Raw genomic sequence first — 23,190 nt, forward strand, 5'->3', positions numbered from 1 at the left:
AACTATTTTAATCCTTTTAACATTCAACCAACTATTAATGTTGTGTATTTTATTCAAGTACAACATTTAATAAACCTCACTAGCCAGTTCATTAGAGAAATAATTGTGACCTAACAATAATACTATAGTTAACTTTGGTATTATGAAATTAGGAGCTATGAAATAAAATAACGAATGAATAAATGTCTCAATTAATCACATGTCAAATCTGCTTGCTGTAATTTTCGTGATTTTTTAAATGTTTGTGATAGCTATCATCATGTTACACTTGTTCATCTTGCAGAAAATCAAAAGTTAAGACCGATTTGTCATTTAGGTTACAGCAATCATCATGCGCAGAAAAGTTTTAGGAAAACGTCGAATGGTTTCTGCATAAATAAATTTATCCAGAGACTTGATTCAGGTGTACGAAACTTTAGATAATTAGGCGAGCTGTGTTTGAAGTTTTGAGGCATTGAGGTGAGTTTGAAGACTTATTTTCTATAGTCATCTTCATAATACAAATACTACTTTTTTTAGATAAACAATGGAATGAAGGCTATCGCAATAATAAGAAAGGCAGGCCTTGTAGGCTGTCGTCATGGCCGAGCCCTCTGTTCTGCTGCCAAAACTAATGTATGTTACGATAGCCTCTATGAGAACATAAAGACAAAATCTGCAGGTAGTGAAATGTGATAAACACTCGTAGTTTCAAGTTTTATGGGTTATGGCCACGTCTATGTAGTTCTATTTGGAACGTAGTGTCTGATGCATGTAGTTATCGTTTAATACTGATATCGTATTAATGCAAAAATGCTTGTAAATTGTATTTAGCTATTTATATTATATTTTTATAAATATAATATATATTTATATAAATATTTATATTTCGTGTAAGCTCCTAAAAGTTAATATCAATACTATAGATCCAATATAAAGTCAATATCAATACTAAATAATTCATAGCTAAAATTTTACAATTGGTGCTGTAGATCAGAGGGCGCATCTCAGTCATGATGGTACACGGAATCTGAGTTGCTGTAGAAATGTTGGAAGCTGTATTTGTTATGCCATTTAATTATCAGCCATACTATTTGTGTAACATTAAGATTTGTCCGTGTGGTCCATTTGACAAGTCTATTGAATTTAGCTTTGCTTGTTATGCTTTGTAGAAGCCATACTACCACCTTCCATAGACCAGTTTGCTGTATTCGCTAATAACGAAATTAATCTGAGTGACATTGAAGTCTATGGCTTCGATTATGACTACACTTTGGCAGACTATTCGGACTCGCTGAGGTATGCGATGTTCGAGATGGGCAAGATGGCTCTTGTGAATACTAAGAATGTAAGTGTCAGTTTAATTTGTAGCGTTTATGAGTTTTCTGCAATAGCAATGAGATATGAATGTGTAGCAGTTTGTTCTCATCTTGTAATGTTTTTATTGAGAATTGTTGTATTATAAAGGGTATGATTGTTTATGTCTAAGAAGGGTTCAGCTGTTATTCAATCGTTAAAAAGTGAAATTTGATCACATCGCTACAAAGATGGTTAATTCGTATTTGGTCTACGCTTATCATATTGTTTTATTATTATTTACTTTCACTGACCTCACACAGTTAAAATCATAATCCATCGAGTAGCCATTTTACTTTGCTACGCACATGTCGATACTTGTATAATATATTGAGTAAGTAAGAGTTGCCTACTCGTTATAAAATCTTGAAGGTCTCATCAGGCAATTCGGTCACACTTTATGCAAAGGTGACAACAACCCTTCGCTGAAAACACTCAGCTGAACTGAAGATTCCAGCTTTAGAACTTTTAGTTTGGAGAAGCAGCCGATATAAGAGATGCTGAAACTTGAAATTTCGCAATGACAATGGTCACATTCAATGTGCTATTTATGCTTGCATTTTATTGGACAGCTTATTATTGGCTAAGGCGATATTCACTAACTTTTTAAAACCGGGTACTTCAGTTGGGATTCAAAATGTAACGACCATGTTCACCCAGCAATAAACAGGAAATAACAAAAATGGTATCAGTTTCCAGAGTTGAGCCCACTTCTTTTCAACATTGATGGCTACAGATGAGATACACATACTTGTGGAGCGTCAGTTCAGTTGCTCGATCAATTTTAATGATATAAAAATTGTATAGTATGTAAACAGTTAAATGTTGCACTTTAAATATAAATATAACATTCTCTATTGACACCTCTTCTAAGCCTAGATATTAGGATTTTTAAAGGAACGATATGTATGTTGTATCATAAATCGCACCTGTTACTGTTAGTGTTTTTCATTTCATAGAAATGTGCAGTTAATAATTATATTAAGCTGATATAGCTGGTTTATGCTTTACTACCTAAAGTACAACTTGGTTTATGTGTCTATTGTGTGCTTTTTGTGTTAGTAGTATCCGAAGGTTCTGGAGAGACTGAAGTATATCCCAGACTTTGCTATTAGAGGACTTCACTTTGATTTAAAAAGGGTTAGTAAATTACTAGCGTGACTACGTATCATCTCTAAATAGCATTTAACTGGGCTTTAAATACCAAGGGATTTAGGTTACCGCAGTAGCTCATCTGCAGTTTTCAAATGTGGCTGATCGTAAATCAAAATGGACCAATCAGAGATGGGAAAATATCTTTACAGTGTAGGAGCCGGTTTTTGTTTTAACCGAAGCGAATGTTGTTCACAGTTGATTACAAAGATGCAATAACTCCTAGATATCGATCTGTTCAATTATATTTTTGATCTGTGAAAAACTATAATTTACTATACATTTATAACAGACTAGTAATAAGCCTAGTGATACCGGGAGTTCTCTCATTATCATTCATATAGCCCGCAGGTGGGAGCTTAAGAGTCCTTAAAAATCAGCCGTGTTTTGAAACTAAATATTTCTGGCCCCCTGGTATGAGGCACAGAGCATGTGCGTGTGAAGTCTGGATGGAATTGGGCTAAAAATGTGGAAATACAAAGCGTTTACGCAAACTAATAGATACGCACACAATGTCACAGTGGGTTTTATTATGATAGACTGAGCTAACTACAGTATTGTTTCCCGTGTTAATAGAATAAGGAACACACTCATAAGAAAACTTGTAAGCTCATAACGCCAGATTTTAAAATAATATGATGGAAATTAATATAATATGTGGAGTACTGATATATAATAATAGTCAGCCCAAGCTATTATTTTATTTATATTATTGTATTTATTTTCATAAATTTTATTACAAGTCATAAAATTTTTATATACGTATTGTAAATATTAAAAATTAGTAACAAAATAATATGTAAACTAAAGTAACCATAACCACTTTAATGTATTTAGTGGTTATGATCTGCAATAAAATGTAACATTACAATGTACTATGTGCAGTATGTACCGCAGAGAGTTCTTACCTTCGAGACAGACATATAACATAAACGTTAAATTTAATTTAAAGGTTGACTTACAACAAAATTCACATTACAGTTATTTGGTATCAAAAGATTCACCAAGTCTTACTCTGTTGTGTTGTAGGTGCCAAATATGTGGAAATGTTATTAGAAGCTCTTAAAAGCTTAAAAACGAAAAGCCGCCGTAGATTGGAATCTCTTTATTTCAATGACGTAGCCACGAAATTTGGTTATCGTCTTGTCACGTATGTTCTCAGGTGAATTGAAAGGCCAATACAAAGCTCAATATAAAACTCATCGTCGTACTAGTTTATGACAAACACTTTGGGTTTTACTGAAGACACCATATCGAATATAGATGATCGCTACTTTACAGCTTTGTTGAAACCATCTCTCACAACTACATCACATTTGAGCCGTTTTGGAAAGGGTATCCAAACTCACTGGATTTTAATAAACCAAACTTTGACTTTGTCATAAGCTGAAAAAATTATCACTTATCTGTTTTGGTTTCGTTTTACTATAACTTATAACGAATAACACTGAAGTGAGATAGGAAGCTAGCGAGCATTGTGGCAGGGATTTCCACGAATAGCACAGCGGCATTTTCATTATTTTGCTGTAATCACTACACCAACTGCCAAATTTTAATTTCAAAGGATAGTTTTGTTGATATGATATACCGGACAAACCCAAAAAAAATTTGTTTTAGTATGGCAAGGACGAACACATGGTGTTCCATATTGTAAGGCGGAAAAATCCTATAAAAGGAGCATTGTAACCCGAGGGGCACTGTATTAATTGATAATTTAGCGTGTGCAATCTGAACAGAATATACAGTGTATGGTAAGAGCGACGAGCGTGATAAGAATGGCTTAGCCTTGTAGTTGCGCGTGCTTGTTAGTTAACTTGTAATTTGAATAGAGCGAGTTCAGTTCCAGTACGGAAGTGGTAACCAGACAGATGATCGACAGACAGATGATCGACAGACAGATGATCGACAGACAAATGATCGACAGACAAATGATCGACAGACAAATGATCGACAGACAAATGATCGACAGACTGACAAACATTGAGATTTATATATTTATACGACAGACTAGATGAATGCCCAGTGTTGCTCAGCATTGCCCGGGTAATAACAGTCTTTGCACAGAAAATTTATTTTTATTAAACTTATAACAACAGTTACCATTGTAACTTTCAAACTTCACCTGTAAGGGCTTTTAAACTTTGTCAAACAACTTTTAAACTTCATATCATGAGGAAAATGTTTCGTGCAGGTCAAATAAATTAAAAAAATAAAAACTAATATAAAAAGGTTTAGATGTAAATGTAATATACAGTCAAACATGGATAACTCGAACTTCATGGGACCGAGCGAAAGTGTTCGGATTATCAGAGCGTTGAAGTTATCAGAGCACTGTCACAAGTCCATATATTTACTTATTTATTAATAGATACATGTACATATACAAACTATAATATAAATCAAAAGCACAAATGGCTTGTTTCAAATTAAATGGTTTTAATGTAAAGTTTAAAACGTTTTTTATCAAAAAGGATAGAGATTTTTCTATCACTTGAGATTGGTTTGTTGTTTGAGGTGATGTTATGCCAGGACGTTTTTTAGATTGACATTGGCAAAACTTGATCGTTGTTGAAATGCTCAAAAAAAGACATCTTTTTCTTTTGAGCGTTTTACCCACGATCAATTTTGCCGATTTTTTTTGAAGTTTATGCAAAGATTACTTCACTTTTAACTATGAGGTCAACAGAAGACTATTTTCTCATGAAAACCTCAATAAATAATATTCACAAACAAACAAACTTTACCTTGCTTCCGAAGGGCGATCGCTAAGCGGATGTTTGGTATAAATCACATTTCACCAAACCTTTAGAAAAGTCATTGACAAAAATATTTTGCCGATGGTGGTAATAACGACGCTTATGAATTACGAAAAGTTGAAGTTTACCTCTATGGCTTGGAATAAAGTGGTTTTCTAAAGCGATAACAACCGTTTCGGTAGCCGTTGGGAAAAAAACAGTTCGAGTTAACAGTGTTGAGTTCGAGTTATCTATAGCAATTTATCATTACGTGGGAATGGACCAAAGAAACCGTTTGAATTAACCATGTGTTCGAGCTATCTGTGGGCGAGTTATCCATGTTTGACTGTAATTAACAAGTAATAGCTAAATTAGGTCTGTTTTGCTACGATTATAATAAAAGACGATTTGATAATAATACAATTAATATGAACTGAAAGAACAAAATAAAAATCATGAATATGCTGAATTAATAATAACAATTCATGCATAGAAGTGTGTGTGTATAAAAAGGTTACTGTTTCAGCAGAAGCTATCCATTAAAACTTTGATTACGACGATACTGGTACCTCTCGATACTGGTACAAATGTAAAGATGAAATACCGAACTCTCTTTGTCTGACCGAACGGAGAGACGATTTAGAGGCTATTCCTACTCGAGATAATACAATTGTCCGAGCGAAAAAAATCGACCTTGACCGCGATTTAGCAATTGAACTTCATGACAAACCGAAAATAGAAGTTCAAGAAAACACTAAAAAAACATCGGGTTTCATAGAGTTAATAGAATTCATAGTTTCAAATAATACGTCATTTAGCGTACGCATTGGCTATACGGTATATGATAACGTTGTTGATCAATATGCCTTGTATGGCTCAGTGGTAGAGCACTTTGGTTTTAAACTTGCGGTTAAAATCTCCGTGAGTTTAAATCCATCAGAATGCGGAATTTTTATCCCAAGATTTTAATAGCTATAGCTGGACATACAAAACGATGAACGCATAGACCAACTTTGAGAAATATATATATTGTATATATAAATATATATTTCACTATATGGTACCCTATATATATATATATATATATATATATATTATTATAGTAAAGACTGAAGGTTTCCTAAACCTTTTGTTCATAGAGCTTTGCTATCAGTTATGCATAGCCGTTTTAATTGCTATACCTACATCAGTGGCATTTGCTGTTATTCTTTACAGCTGACTGTTGCTGCTGCTGTTGTTTTCAGCAAAGGTTTTGCTACTTACATTGCTAATTTCAACTATCAATAACTAAACTACCAACTCGTGTTATTCCCCACTCGTACCATTACCTACTCGCTATGACTACCATGCTTTTATGTTGAGAATGATTGTGACATAACCATGAGTTGAATAGTCTACATAAATCTATACTATATTGAGAGCCGTGTTCGGCAGTCTGTCTGAACCACACTAAGAGATTAGGAAAAAAGACTACAATCAACAGCTTTTAACTCGAACCTTTCAGCTTGATAGACTAATGCTCTAACAACTGTGTCTATCAACCACCCATTAGACTTCCTGAATAATTGTGGATATGCTTGGAGTTATTATACATGATGATCTTTCATGGTACACTAGACTGTCAGGCTACTAGTGCTAATAATAATTATGCTACTAATAATAAATAGTAAGCTTACCTATCTGAATAGCAAAAACTGTACTGGCAGGAAACAGAACATTATGACAATTTTTGGATTGCAATCCAGTCAGGCATCATGGAATTGAATATAATTATATGACATACATTGTAGAATGGTTATATCACTTTTAATGGCTGATCAAGCTATGCTTGGTGCAACGATTTCAAACCCGTACATTGAGGTTTCATTCTGTTGTTTCAGTTTATTTATTATCTTCATCACAGCTGGATGGGCTGCTTAGTGAAGACTCCCAATTGTTTGCTGCCTGTTTGCTGCCGTGTTTAACTAGATAATATCATTGGTGTGCAGGGTCTGCTTATGAAGTTAGATGCTTTCCATCACATTCAGCGGGACACTGTATATCGTGGCATGACACGAGTACCTTGGTCAGAAGTTATAGACTACTATTCTGGCTTCCATGTGCCAGTTACCATGATGAACCAGTACCATGGCTCTGGGTCGGTACGTATCTACCTGTCTGTTCTCTGTACTTGTCGTACATTTATGTTCCACCATGTATCGAAACTAGCACCCCCTGACTGCTGAATAACCCATGATTGGTCTTAGAGTGAGGTCACTTTTTTATTTATATACACGGGAAAATATATAGTTTGTATATATTTTCTTATATATAAATATATATAAGAAAAATATATATGTAGATGATATACTCTCTGTATATATAATGTCTTTTCATGTAGCAAAACTGATGAGTTGGTTGCAGGCCATTAAAAATCTCTCATCACAACTTTACCACAAATACCTCTACAAAAGACCGCTATCATTGCAAAGGTTATTGTAAATGTCATTTACCTTAACTCATAAACGGAGTTGGTCACCGTTTTTAATCCAAGGTTATCTTCTGCATCAAGGTTATTTGGTTCAGAGGAAACATAATTCCTTAATAGCTCATCAGCCTTCTCTTATGTTATTGCAGCTGAATTAATAAATTTCACCCAGTTCTATCAGGTTTATAGACACTAAAAATTAATAATATTGCAGTTTAGTGTATAGATAACTGTGAAGAAAAATGGGGTGCAGCAGGCGTGCGAATCGTCGCATTAAACACCCTCTGAGCTTGAGTTGAATACTTGAAATTTTTAAAATACTGTGTTTTCATGTTTGTAATAATTTGGCTGCTACTTTATTATGTTCACATTCACTGTTAGATCATTTTGACAAAAGTTTGCAAAACTTTTCTAAACTATAAAAATCTGGCCAAACTATATCAATGTTAATGTGACTAGGGCTAACCCACTCTAGCTTATCAATTGCTATGAGGAAGGTGTCAACATAACATTAGAGAGCCTCTGCTCATGGGCATTTGATACTTCCAGCTCCATATACTGTAGTCTTTGGGTTCCAATAACATAACACCCTTTTAGTATTTTGAATATTATTCAGCGTTGCGAGATTGTAATTCTTTGCTTTGAATCATATTATCTTCTTTGGCCTTTGTTACAACTGGGCTCTGTTCCAGTACATACTGTACATGGAACCTTCACATTGCCACGTCACTCAGCATGCCCCAGAGGTAATACTATGCTGTCACACGAACGTTTAGGATTTGTTTAGGAAGTTTATGTGGTATTGTTAGAATGTCATTAAATATAAGAGCACTATTAGACTTTGTCATGGTTAGGGAGACCATATACCAACTTTCTGTAAAAGTGTTCTCTCGACTGCTTGTCGCAATGAATTCTGTTGGTTGTGTAAGATTAGGTTGCTGCGTGTAATATAATGATATATGGTAATGCAGTAAATGTTCTTATAGTGTAAATTGCACTTCGGCGTAAAGAGATGATTTAAAAGTTTGATTGATAGATTGGAAAGAAAAATCGACTGTTTTTTCTTCATCGGTGTAAGAAATGTGATATAACGTAAAGCGTCAAGTCAAGGCAAGTTCTCAAATTCGATGTGAATGATGAGCATGCCTTAGTTAGCCTTAACATTATCATTTTCTCATTGCCGCATTTGCTGGTCAAATGACAAATAGGTGTATCCCTATTACATATACACACACGGGTAAACAGAACAAGTTTTCCTATATCTTGGGGTTATTAACTGTATTGGGACATGTTCGATTCATCTTAACTGTCACCTTGTATCTATCTGTTTGAAGGGCACAGAGATGCACCAGTTCGTTGACATCTTTGCTATACCGGAAATCTCTCTAGTCGCTCAAGTCATAGAATTCTTTAGGAGCAATTTCATAGAGTATGATCCAGAGTATGTCTTTTGGGATGTGCGGGTGAGTCATAGATTGCTGGTACATAGGCTAGCTTAAATATTTCATGTAGTATTTCAAGTTTTTGCTGGTTTTTAGAAGTGACAACTAGATTTAACACATTGCAATCTCATCCTGTATACACAAGCAGGTCCACTGATCCCAGACCATATTAACAACCTTCCGTCAACTGTAAAAGCACTTCTACTGAAACTACTGAAGCTTTCAGCTTGTAGAACTCAATAAATCAACATAAATCTAATAGAGTACTTAGTTTTTTCTAACTTAGTTTTTTTTTCACACTCTTTCAGAGATGTGATATTTTAGAGTTAACTGAAGAAACATGATTGCAGTACACTGAGTCTGATAGAGTCTGATAGAGTCTGATAGAGTCTGATAGAGTCTGATAGAGTCTGATAGAGTCTGATAGAGTCTGATAGAGTCTGATAGAGTCTGATAGAGTCTGATAGAGTCTGATAGAGTCTGATAGGGTGTATATTTGTTATGAATAAAAAACAATTAGTTTTAGTGTAAAACTTTTGTTGCTGAGGAGAAGCTTTCTAGTTTTGTCTATTTCTGACCCTTCGTTACAAAAAATTTCAATCAGTATGTCATTAGAAACTAATATTCTAATTTAGAATAATTATCCAATTTAGAATTTTTAATGTAGTACTAATATTAAAAACAGGAGTTATTTTTGATGAAATCAATGTTTTAGCGTGCCGGGTCTCTAGTTTGCTATCAAGTTACATACATGCATATCATGGTGTTTGTAAATGCAGAAGGTATCATGCAAGATATATACTATGAACCCGTACTAATGTTTTTCTACAAGGGATTATGACGGTTTTACTGAATATTTTGAAAACAATATCTAGTAGTTGCTTTTAGAGTCTCAGTATGTAGGTGTAAGTGATTGGGTACACCTGTGATATTCCTATTATAATTTCATACTCTCCACAATTTTAGAAGAAATATGGTAGTTTCTGTTTTGCTTACTGTACACAATAGTACCTTTTAACTAAGTCGGGTTGGGTTTGTTGACAAATGATAAGAGCATGCGTGATGATACATCGTTATTTTTGGCCATGACCCAAGATCTTGATAAATATTTAATGTTTTTGCGCTACAATAACCACACACGAACTTTATTATAAATTCTGTCAATGTAGGCTTATGATAAAATGTTTCATTTAGTTTGTTCCGCAGGTGATCAATATAGTAATTGCTGTACCTTGTCAGTTACATATTGCCGAAAATGACAAGTAGAAGATAACTCCACATTTATGGATGCTTAATGAGTGTTTGACCTGTATTCCATCACCTGATAAATATTTCTCTTATATTTTGACATGTGTACTTCTCTAGGGTATGTGCAGGAAGTCTGACACTGCTCCATACCTTCTTTTCTAGCTGTATAAATTCATCTTCATTAGGTTTTGCTACATAGTGTACCATCTGATTGTAGTCCGCGGTGGAAAGCATTCACTCGTCAGGCGAGTTGCATCGTGCCATCACAAATAACCTTGAGAGATACTTGCCGAGTCGCCGGCAAACAACAGAACTCTTGGAGAGGCTTGTCTCTTGCAATAAGAAACTCTTCCTCATTTCCAACAGCGGATTTCCGTTTATGTGAGCTAAAAGTGCACTATCTTATTCTCGCTGATTCTTTTACCTTATCCCATAAGGCATGTATTTATTTTGGTTGGGTCGATCTTTTTTAAAAACTTTACGGATATTAGATTATCTATATTACTCACTATTCAGCTTAACTTCCCAATGCGAAGATTTACACACAATATAAGGAGTTATGTTCTCCATGGAATACTTTTTAGACATGGCAACCAGTAGGTGATCATATTGGTTGCATCAGTAGAGCAGGAACTGACTGACACACCTGTGATTTAGTCGTAAAAGTCGATTCTTTTTTTCTATTTTTTTAAAAATTTCTTCACCAGCTGAATTTGTTTGAGATTCAGCAACAGGGCTTCACAGCAGTAACTATTTATATATGGACAAAGTTGTCTGTAAAAGATGTTTAAAAGCCACTATTGCGAATTGGAACTGGTTATGACACATTTCTGTTTAATTATTCAGCTGATTATTTTTTACTGAAAACTAAAGTTTTCACTGTTGTTCAATTGATGTCAAGAACCCAACCTTTATTTGTGGTCGGTTTTTTTAGCATTGATACGTGATGTACCATACTTTTCGGACTATAAACCGCACTCCGATATAAACCGCATCTGCTTTATTTTCCAAAAAACGATAATAAAACAATACATAGGCCGCACCTTTGTATAGGCCGCAGAACTCAGGACGGTGCTTTTTAACGCGGCAGCAACTTTGCTGTTTATAACGGAACAGTGCCGTTTGGCACTTTTCCGTATTAACCGACGCTTTTTAAACCCTGAGTAGAACAAAGAACATAATCTTAAACTCAGTTTTAACCTAGTACCTAACGGAACAGTACTGTGAGGCATTGTTTCGTATTTTCTTTCACCGCTAGAGGCGCACTAATCGGAGATTCTGGTTACTGTGCCCTAGCGATGAAAGAAAAAGCCACAGAATAGCCGCACCCTTATATAAGCCGCATTGCTCAAATCATCAGAAAAAAGTAGCGGCTAATAGTTCGAAAAGTACGGTAATTCTCCTGGGCATATACAGCGTAAATAGTTCCACAAATGCTACTGAGATTAAACATTGTCCATGATACATTAAAGGTGATTAATCCATGAGGATGTCATGAAATTCATCCAACTAAGGCCAATTATCAATGACCAGTTCTCTTTGGTCAATCTATTTTTCAGCAATAATTGATTTCGTAGCCTAGGTTTACAGTCATAGCAGTTGTCTAACTGCAACTTCCATTGGCTAGGAGTTTTCTTCAGTCTTTTTAGTCAGACCTATATTAATATTGTTATATTATATTAATATTATTATACTATAAAGACAGAATCAATTGTGGGACTTCAGTAGCACACTCATCATTCATCTTCTCTGTACTTGTCCACTCGGGCAAGGCTTTTTAATGATTGACATTTGTTCTCTCTTCTCAAAGGTCATAGGTAAATAACTCCTAATTCACTGTTAATTCACTGTATATATTGCATACAATCACTAACAATCATTTTGAAAATGTCATTGCCAGCTGCTTTAACAATCTTCCACCAAATATCCGTTCTCTTAGCAGAGAAAGGCATTTTAAACACTATTTGTCAGACGATTTATTCAATTTTAATGGCTAACTGTTGCTTTTTTTCCCTTTTTTTGTTTTACTATTGTTGTATGGCCTAATTTGAAAAACATTTCTATTTGTGAAATGAAATTATTGCCAATAAAGTACTATATATATATATATATATCCCACGCTTTTTCTCCTGCGCATGTAAATTCCAGATTGCATTACAAACCATTGTCTGCTCACGAGTTGCAATTTTGGCAAAGATACAAGATTTGTCAGCTTAAACTCTTGCAATCACAATATTTGTCCACTACCAGTCATACATATTGGTTTTTACCCAGATTATAATGCTTACTGCAATTGTATCTCTTTGGCACTGTGTCATTTTGAGAAGTCAGCGGGAGATTGCTCAAGGCGCTTTTGAAAACCCTTCTAACAGATGTTTCTAAATCTGATTTGATAAGGATGCAGCCCATTGTAACAGTGTAAAATATTTTTTTGTAGAAATGCAGGAATGACCCACATGGTCGGATCTCACTGGTTGGACCTGTTTGATGTTGTCATAATAAATGCTAGGAAACCTGATTTTTTCACATCTGGCAAAAGGTATGCATATCACTCACATTCTTATTGTATTTTAATAAATTTGCCGGGTACCTGCTGTCACTTGTCAGCATTCATAAGCTTAGCATATCTGTATACTGGCTTATTCTTAACTATGTTAATATATCTAATAAATATTTTGTTATTGTCATTGCATAGAATACCTTTTAAAATATGAAATCAAATGCTTTGCAGAGATTTCTTACACTAAGAGAAGACAACTCTGATGCTCTAATATAAAGTTAGCAGTTTTTGCTCCGCATAATTTTTTATGCTCATTTATTATTCAATTTGTTAAAATATATATTATAATAACAACAATAATGCGTTTCATAAAGGTCCATGAATGTTTCATTAACAAAAATTAGTTACATAAAAACAAGTCAGATCTTCAAGATCGGTAAAGGCTTCAGATTTTCAGTTCTCGTTTTGGAATTAGTTTTTATCGCATCAACAATGGTGTGGGCTACATTCTTAGCTCATATTCACTGCAGTAGGTCATTTCACCTGTAAGCTAGTATTATATAGATCAATGGGTTTGATTATGTTCGGAAAAGTAAAGTTAGCACACTTCTTAGACAGATGCATTCAGCTAATGTGGGCAGCATTACCATTGTTTAGTATTGAAGCCAGAGCATTAATATGAATTCTTTGCTGTCGATTGGTAGCACCAGGTGACCTCATAAATGTACTTGTAGACATGACAGAGTATTGGGCAGTTCTTTGCTGCATCTAGCAAAAGTACGCTTTGGGTCGTCTGATCGCTATATGGTTAATACTTACGAACATGAATAAAAGGAACTTTGGGTCGTCTGATCGCTATATGGTTAATACTTACGAACATGAATAAAAGGAACTTTGGGTCGTCTGATCGCTATATGGTTAATACTTACGAACATGAATAAAAGGAACGTGTTGTATGAATCTATACATATAAATCTCAAATTTTGTTGACGTCTGCTTAGATGTTTGCTTGTCCAGTTACAGCTATTAAAATCTTTGAATGAAAAGCTCACTAGGTACTGGATTTGAACTCAGTTTGAACTTTGGATTTGAAATGCGTGGTGTGAAACTTGCAGTTGCAATCTCAACTGCAAGTTTCTGACCACAGGTTTAACCGCTGAGCTATACAGTCCTTAGCATTTTATCGCTCTTATCATATACTGTATGCACATGCTTAATGCGCACGTTTGATTATTAGCCAATATTATCTTTTGCATTTGTTACTTTTTGAAATTGTTTAAAACTAATTTTTTGCTACCATTTCCCATTTTTTAGCTTGTAATTTTTGAATGTGCCGTTTCTATTTCAAATGTGCCGTTACGCATCTATTTCCAGTTTTTGTAAGGTCGGATTGCTAAATCGGTAAAGGCTAATATTTTTCATGCGAGCAATTGTATTATCTCGAGTATGTCAGACAAAGTACCAGACAAAGACAGTTCGATATCTCATTTTTACATTTTTACCAGTATCGAGAGGTACCAGTATCATCGTATTTAAAGTTTTGATGGATAGCTTCTGGTGGAGCAGTAACCTTTTTTATACACACACATTATGCATGGATTATTATTATTAATTCAACATATTCAGGATTTTTATTTTGTTTTGTCAGTTCGTATTAATTGTATCATTACCAAATCATCTTTTATTGTAATCGTAGCAAAACAGGCTTAAGTTAGCTATTACTTGCTAATTATTTCACATTTACATTTAAACCCTTTTATAGTTGTTTCATTTTGTTTCTTAATTTATATGACCTGCATGAACATTTTCCTCATGATATGAAGTTTGAAAGGTACAGTTGTTTGACAAATTTTAAAAGACTACAGTTGTTTTGTTTTCTCTTTTAATTTATTTCAACTACACAAAACTTTTCTCATGATATGTAGTTTGAAAGTTAGAATGGAAAATGTTATTACATGTTAAATACAAATCAATTTTCTGTCTAAAATCTTTTTTATTACCCGGGCAACGTCGGGTAGCACAGCTAGCCTTTACTATAATAAGAGTGGTGTACACCTGTCTGAAGCCATAGTAATAGCGTTACAAGAAAATAATTGCCTCGCACGGAAATTGAACTCGGATCAAACTGCAATGACGATTTCTGCCGAGAGATGTCATGTCCGTGTTAGCTGAATGCATTTAGTGTTAAGAGTTATCTTTCCAATTTATAAAAATCCAAGACTGTGCAAACTTCTCAAACATCCTCAATTTAATCAGACATCTGAAAATCCATGTTTAAAGGAAGTCTGTGTTTGTCAACAGTTTGCAACAAATACATCATTAAGCCAAAACTAAGTCAAACCTATTGTAAATAGTGAAAAAACATCAAACAAACTTTTGCAAGCCCAAATATTACTTTTGCGATTGATTTGGTCCTTTTAAGAGACGAATTAAACGCCCCAAAACCTTGCAGTGCTATGCGTCTCTATTCTGTCGATGTGTTTGCAACTATACGCGCCATAATCGCACTTTCGCTTTATCCAAGCATTTTAACCGCGACTAACTTTGTCAATTTCAATCTTGAAACATCCTCACGGTCAGATCACTTTAAACATCAAAAACAAATGCAAATGATGAAAAAATATCAATACTTTCTGATAAAATCTACAAGAAGTTTGTGCAAGCTTATCTTTAATAGAAGTTATAGTATTGTGAGAACATTCCTGGTTCTTAATAAAAGAGGTTTGCTAAGGAAAAGGTGTTCATAGAAACAAGATAACCTTTTCAGGAAAATATTTTGTTTTCTATGAAATTATATGCGGATGTCGCTGACAAGTAATTCAAATAACTTAATGAGCTTGCTCTATGATGAGCTCACTCTATGATGGGCTCGTGTTGCAGACCGTTTCGTACATACATTCCGGAGACGAACTCAAAGCTTTGGCATCGAGTGACGACACTCGAGAAAGGATCTGTATACTCTGAAGGCAACCTCTATGATCTGAGACAGTTTACCGGCTGGTCCGGTTCTAAGGTTCTTTACTTCGGGGATCATGTCTACACGGACTTGGCTGATGCCACCCTTCACCATGGCTGGAGAACTGGGGCAATCATACCCGAGTTAAAGGTGGCACTAAATATTAGCAGTTCTAATCATTGAATATGAAAGAAAACTCGAAATGAATGGAAATGAAAAGGTTCTACATAATAATAAAAACTTAAATGTAAAAATACAATCTATAAAAACACAAGATATATATAAATATATAAACTGTGCTAATTTAATGCTAAAAAATGTAAGTTAGACTAGCTCTATATCTCTATCACCATATATCTACCTGCGCATCATCTCCTGTATTGTCAAAGCTACATTCCTATGTTTACCTGTGATTAATAGAAGGGTGACATGGCAATAAAAATCACTTTTTATTTACTTTTATCCATTCAGTTTCCTAAATATAAGTTAGATTTTTTACATTAACTTTTACATAATTTTCATGATGTAATTGTTTAAATCCTTATTTGCGTTCATCATGATGACACACAGTGTTGAGACTCTCATGGGATTTACTCCATCACACTCATGAGCAGAATTAGTTTAAAATTATCAACTCATCAATTATTCTGTAATCTCTTTGTTATAACAAGTGGCTACATTGTTGTCATAGCAAGTGGCTGCACTGTTGTCATAGCAAGTGGCTGCACTGTTGTCATAGCAAGTGGCTGCACTGTTGTCATAGCAAGTGGCTGCACTGTTGTCATAGCAAGTGGCTGCACTGTTGTCATCATAGCAAGTGGCTGCACTGTTGTCATAGCAAGTGGCTGCACTGTTGTCATAGCAAATGGCTGCACTGTTGTCATAGCAAGTGGCTGCACTGTTGTCATAGCAAGTGGCTGCACTGTTGTCATAGCAAGTGGCTACACTGTTGTCATAGCAAGTGACTGCACTGTTGTCATAGCAAGTGGTATGCACTGTTGTCATAACAAGTGGTATGCACTGTTGTCATAGCAAGTGGCTGCACTGTTGTCATAGCAAGTGGCTGCACTGTTGTCATAGTAAGTGGTATGCACTGTTGTCACAACAAGTGACTTCACTGTTGTCATAGCAAGTGGCTGCATTGTTGTCATAGCAAGTGGCATGCACTGTTGTCATAGCAAGTGGCTGCACTGTTGTCATAGCAAGCAACCCTTTTGGTCAGTTTAGTTGGGTGATTATCACGAAAGCATTTTTTATATTATTTTTACTCTGGCTGTTTGTACAATGAGAACTCTCCTTGGTGCTGGGTGAGCATGGAATGCCTCCTTGGTGCTTGGTGAGCTTGGAATGCCTCCTTGGTGCTTGGTGAGCTTGGAATGCCTCCTTGGTGCTTGGTGAGCTTGGAATGCCTCTTTGGTGCTGGGTGAGCTTGGAATGCCTCCTTGGTGCTGGGGGAGCTTGTAATGCCTCCTTGGTGCTGGGTGAGCTTGGAATGCCTCCTTGGTGCTGGGTGAGCTTGGAATGCCTCCTTGGTGCTGGGTGAGCTTGGAATGCCTCCTTGGTGCTGGGTGAGCTTGTAATGCCATTTTGCTTGTTATGCTCCCATCTATTTTCATGTTTCGTATTGTGCCTAGCAATTGCAGTTTGTAATCATCATTTATTTTGCCAAGCACGAAGATTGACATGTCAACATAATTATTTGTGGGTCGTCGAATGGTAGATTATGGACATTTGTGTTTATGATTAATTGAAGAAATGGCAAATATGCGAAGAATAGACAACTTCTCAAACATTCAGTTACTTTTTAAATATTAAGTCTTCATTTTACTATGAGCCGATAGTTTTGTTTTAGTATTTCATCATAATAGTTTATGCCATATGGTATGATACTATACTAAGTCAGTGCTCTGTCGAGTCATATTTGAAGAGTTGTTGTGTCCTTCGTAACTTGATCATCTCAAAAAGGTTTCACTTTCACTTCAAGATTTCTTTTGGTTGTAGTTCACTTTGAATGCTATCTGAAGCTTTAACTTGAAATAAATATTAACATATTAGATTATTGAGCAACTTACAGTATACCTGCAGTTAGAGTTCTACATTATGGTTCTTGTTTGCTCACTTATAAGAATCCTACTAAATAATTCTCAACTCTAAAAAATTATTTGAAACTTCTGTATGCTTTTGTTTGATACTCGTACTGAAATTTTAATGGCTTTGCTGAATAACTTTTAAGTAACACCCTAGTATTATGCATTACGAGTTTATAGTACTGAGAGACTACTGGGATACGAATTTTGGTCTTTCAAATGCAGAAATGCTTGAATTTTTATTATTAACAGAAACTATCAGATGTGTGTTCTTGTTCTAACAAACCCTTAATATTTGTTTGTAAACAAGAAAATAAATACAGTTGAAACTCAGCATACACAGTTGATATATGACATAAGTTTCTTCATATGCTGCATGCCTAAAGTTAATATGTTACAAGAGTTTCTTAACATGTTGCTTGTCTACAATTGATATGTTACAAAAGTTTCTTCATATGCTGCTTGTCTACAGCTGATATGTTACTAGAGTTTCTTCATATGCTGCATGTCTAAAGTTGATATGTTACAAGAGTTTCTACATATGCTGCATGTCTAAAGTTGATATGTTACAAGAGTTTCTTCATATGTAGCATGTCTACAATTGATATGTTACAAGAGTTTCTTCATATGCTGCTTGTCTACAGTTGATATGTTACTAGAGTTTCTTCATATGCTGCATGTCTAAAGTTGATATGTTACAAGAGATTGTTCATATGTAGCATGTCTACAATTGATATGTTACAAGAGTTTCTTCAAATGCTGCTTGTCTACAGTTGATATGTTACTAGAGTTTCTTCATATGTTGCATGTCTAAAGTTGATATGTTACAAGAGTTTCTTCATATGTTGCATGTCAAAGCAAGTGTGTATATAACAAACAATACACTTAGTTTTGGTTAATTCATTTTACAGTTCGAAAATCTATGATATGTGTGATCAGGATAAACACAGATAAAAATTAAAACAACTGCATCATGAATATTATGTAAAAATTAAATGTAAAAACTGAATTATATGTAGGAAACTAAATGAATAAAATAAAAGCAGTCTTTATTGTCATAGTGAGGATAAGTAGTTAGGCCTACTTATCCTCTGTTTTTTATAGGCACACCTGATGATCTCTCCCGGCATGCTAGGCTGTCAAAGTACTAGTAGATATAAGAACTAAAACCATCTCTAAATGTAAACAATCTTAATTAAAAATTCTAAGATCTTCAAAACTGTTATTTCTACATCTCTTAGGATTCTAGCAACTAAAACTCCCACGATGTCTAAGATCAATTATGAACAAAACATGTAATACATTCCATCCTTTGTAGGAAGAGGTAAAGATTCTCAATTGCGAGGAGTTCAAGAGAGACATATGGCTGCTGGTTAACCTTCAGGAATTATTAGAGAAATACCAGGTAGAGTTTACATTGAGAATGGTTTTATTAATAACTCTATAGACAACTCAATTCAAAATGTCTTGTCATTGGGATTAATTCTTAAGTTTGACCGCTATTTTTGTATGCAGTACGTAGTACAGTAGGATGTTAAAAATATTGCATTTCACTGATATACCTAGAGCCAATTAATTTCATTTTTGTGCATCAAAAATCTTCTAAAATAATGCCAAAATATCTGTCATGTTAAAATTGATGCATGACGGTGAATAATTCTATAGCTGTTTTAACCAGTCCAATGTCTGGAAAGTCGAGTTTTCTGTACAGTAGTTGTGAGAATAAATTGTTTTTAATTCCTTATCAGCACACAGCTAGCCTTTTTAAAGGGTAGTAATAGAAAATTTGAGATTAGCCATGTTGTGTTCGTAGAAGTTTTAGAAGTGAAGCTTGGTATGATGCAGAAGGTTTTATTGTAGAGCTACCAGTGTGGACTTACAGCCATTCATTTGCCCCCTATTTATATGATTCATTTACAGTAGCCACATAAGAAAACAGAAGAATGACATGCAATTATGAAGCATTGTGCACTTGAGTAAAAAGCTCGCATAACAAGTTAGCTAATCAGTTTATGGTGGAGAGGTTTGAATGCATGATCTGCAACATCGTAAAAAATTGGAGATGAAACAGGGTTTTTAATTAAAAACAGCAGGTTTGCGTTGAAGTGGATATCCTTTCATTACAATCATATGATACCAACGGCTCCGCTTTTTCTATTTACTAGATCTCTGACAGTCTTGCGTGCCATGAGATATTCTCATGTGTGACGATAGAGCACCGAATAATTATCTGCCCATTTATTCTGAAGACAGTCGATTGGCGCAGACTTTAGAGTGCCAGTGTACCGCACTGAATGTTCCGAGTTCTAATTCCGTACGATACAATATTTTTTCCAACAACCGTGACTTTGGACAGATAGACACAGTTTTTGTTATAATGAAGATTTTAGCAAAAGAAAATGAGATAAAGCAAATTTACCATAGTGTAAGTTGCTGAATGACATTCCTCCTTCAGTTAAAAATAAACCCTGTGTTGCAAAATGATCTTCTAATAATTTACAAGTTTTTGCGTCTTTGTTCTGCTTTCGGCATTAAAATTCTCACGCCTAATGAGGTTTGGCAAAGTGAAATTTTTAATTTTATGAAAAATGAACAGAACGTTGATAAAATCAAACGCTGACATTGAAAAGTATCGCTAGGCTTTTAATTTATCTCTTATTTCTCTGTATTTCTCATTTATAAACTTAGCCTTTGTTTTTCCAATCTGTGAAGTGAATCAGTTATCCTTATAAATAGGTCATAAGGCGCACAAACGAGTGGCTTTACGTCAACAAAACTAAAGTTTTCAGCGTCTGAATATTCAACTAGGAACAGTAACCAAGTGTAGAAACTTATAACTGAATGGATGTGGCCATGCTCCATTTGATTTAACCAGGATCAAAATTTGATTTGATAACAATGCGTTGACGAATGCAAAATTTTCTTCATTTTTTTATGATTTTTGAACTGTAAAGGTGTGGCTACAGGGCAGCCTAATCAAAGTTTCAAACTTTGAAACCTTCAGCTTGGAGAAGTCGCTGAGTGCAGAAGCTTGCAACTGAGTGGGTGTGGCCATGCATAATTTGGTTCAGTTGGGTGAAAATGAAGCTGACATTTAATATGACTAATATCTAGCGATTTTTGGTTTAATTTTCTACAAAAAGTTGATTCAATCTTAATTCAAATCGCTACAAATAGAATAACATGACCATAAGGCAGGAGATAGCTAAATTGACTGTAGTTTCTCCCTTGTCCAGTTGTGATATCTGTCGCCACTCCATGCACACTTTCATCGTCGTAGTATCAACACTCAATGACACCCAGTTATGGCCTTTTACTCTATCAGTCTTTTGAGTTTCAATTGAAGCTCCGTCGTAAGCTACAAGCTGTTACAAAATTAATTTACAAAACTTTAGACCAATCATAATCCACATATAAATTTAAAGATTATCTCTTAACTTGTGTCATATTTATTTAGTGGCACTTGATAAGAAAACTTAATAACCAACAGCCTTGGATATTTATAAATAAAAGAGTTGGAATGAATTATGTCAAAAACTCTTCCAACTGATCATATACGAACAATCGATATCAGTAAAAACTCAGCCTTTCTTGTTTGGTATTACCTGTTTATCTATACACATTTCTACAGCCACTACTTCTTGTGATTATTAACTGGAGGCCTTTTGTTGGAATTGAATCGCAACGTACTGTTTACAGTCAAGCGCTCTATACACTAGATCTTGGCTGCTTTCTTTGTTTCTCTAATATGGTTTTTAGACAACATCGACTTAATTTTTATTGTTTATTCTATATTGTTTTATATACTGTAAAGATATTCAGATAAATTAGTTGCCAAAAACTAAGTTTCCCTAGTGCGAGCAGCTAGCTTTATTGAATAGCTGTTAGGGTTTATCGTTCACACATTATCAGTTATCAGTCCTCCCGGACATCGCAGTAAGTATTGCTCAATTTTTATATCGTCACACGCTGTACTCTCCATCAAACCTGTTGCCAAATTTACGCATCATGTTGTTTTACTGTGCTATTTTGTAATTGGCAACTTTGGTTACCTGGTTCAGTACGCATGTTTATTTCATTTGTTATTTATTTTGGCAGAAAGTGGTATAAATTACAAGCCATTATTCATATTTTACAAAATTACAACGCAAGTTCACACAATAGAACTTCTCTTATGGTTGGTTTCTACAAGAAGTGTACATAGTGTGTCGTATGAATAGACATGTTAGCTTCAGAAATAGGAACAAATAGAAAAGAATAGCACAGGTATTGTCAATACTTACACATTTCTGTCTGTGAGACATTGATATAGAGTCTGAACAATGATCAGTAGGCCGCCTCTCTCTCTTTTGCAGGATGAGGCACCTGAGGAAGTGTTGGAGCACTGGAAGCTAGAGCTAATTAGCATCAGGTAAGCGAGCAGCAACCTCAACCTTTACCCTGTCAATCTGCTGACAACATAAAAAAAACAGTTGGTAAATGCACAAATACTGCTGGTGAAATTTCCGTTCTTTTCTGAATTTGATTCCTTTTCAATTGGTATTATATTGCCAGGCTTTGAATAGGGATAGAAGGCTCTGCTAGAGTGTAATTAATGCAGCGTATTGGCTTTGTTTTTCTTTAGGGTTGATAAGTTAGTTTCTGGTGTTGTTATTAGCGGGAGGTGGCGATGTTGTTTAAGAGTGGTTACAAGTCAGTCAGATGTCATCTTCAACTACAGTATTGTTAAACCTGTATTTAACTATTGCTAGCGAGGTTAGCTTTCTGGTAAACCAGGTTTAGATCACTTGATAAAAATCTAAATGGCGTAGCGTTTACAGAAAACTACTATTATACCATCCATCATACATTGGCTTCAGAGGAGGCGTGACACAAGAATTTTGCAAATTTTATACAGCAATAAATTTGTTTATACCAAAATGCAATTTAAAAACCATTGGATTAGTTTTTCTTGGCCTATTCCTTTGGTCTATGGTTTAATGACTTTAATCAAATGCTGCTGACTAGGGATTTCTGTTGCTGCTTTTGCGATATATCACAGGCAAATAGTGAACAATTAAAAAGTTGGTTGGTTTTCATATTTCTAGTGTAATCGAAATGAAGGATTTTGTATGTGGGTAAGGTTTTTTATTATCAGAGTGTAAGATTTTTCAAAGTTTTTGAACATTTTCAAATTTTAGTATGTCATAATACAACATCTTATCTAAAACATTACAACATTTTAAAATGTGCTTATTGGTCCATGTTATATTGACAATTTTGTGACAT

The 23,190-nt window shown here is 34.8% G+C and overlaps 1 protein-coding gene across 2 annotated transcripts in view; it reads left to right on the forward strand.

Annotated features, from left to right (window-relative positions):
* The window catches only part of LOC137405586 (5'-nucleotidase domain-containing protein 3-like), a 32,772-nt gene that overhangs the window by 5,556 nt on the left and 4,026 nt on the right, over positions 1-23,190 (forward strand). Inside the window, exons 2-11 of one of the 2 annotated variants that reach the window (XM_068091889.1) lie at positions 520-661; positions 1,152-1,327; positions 2,401-2,475; positions 7,211-7,363; positions 9,024-9,152; positions 10,597-10,760; positions 12,817-12,918; positions 15,760-15,985; positions 19,241-19,327; positions 22,278-22,333. In XM_068091889.1, coding sequence (XP_067947990.1) covers positions 532-661; positions 1,152-1,327; positions 2,401-2,475; positions 7,211-7,363; positions 9,024-9,152; positions 10,597-10,760; positions 12,817-12,918; positions 15,760-15,985; positions 19,241-19,327; positions 22,278-22,333 — 1,298 coding nt within the window. In that variant the 5' untranslated portion in view covers positions 520-531. Of the gene's footprint in view, positions 1-517; positions 662-1,151; positions 1,328-2,400; positions 2,476-7,210; positions 7,364-9,023; positions 9,153-10,596; positions 10,761-12,816; positions 12,919-15,759; positions 15,986-19,240; positions 19,328-22,277; positions 22,334-23,190 lie in introns of those variants that run through there. The other variant, XM_068091890.1, reaches the window with a different exon arrangement.

The sequence above is a fragment of the Watersipora subatra genome, chromosome 10, assembly GCF_963576615.1.
Source record: "Watersipora subatra chromosome 10, tzWatSuba1.1, whole genome shotgun sequence".
NCBI lineage: Eukaryota > Metazoa > Bryozoa > Gymnolaemata > Cheilostomatida > Watersiporidae > Watersipora > Watersipora subatra.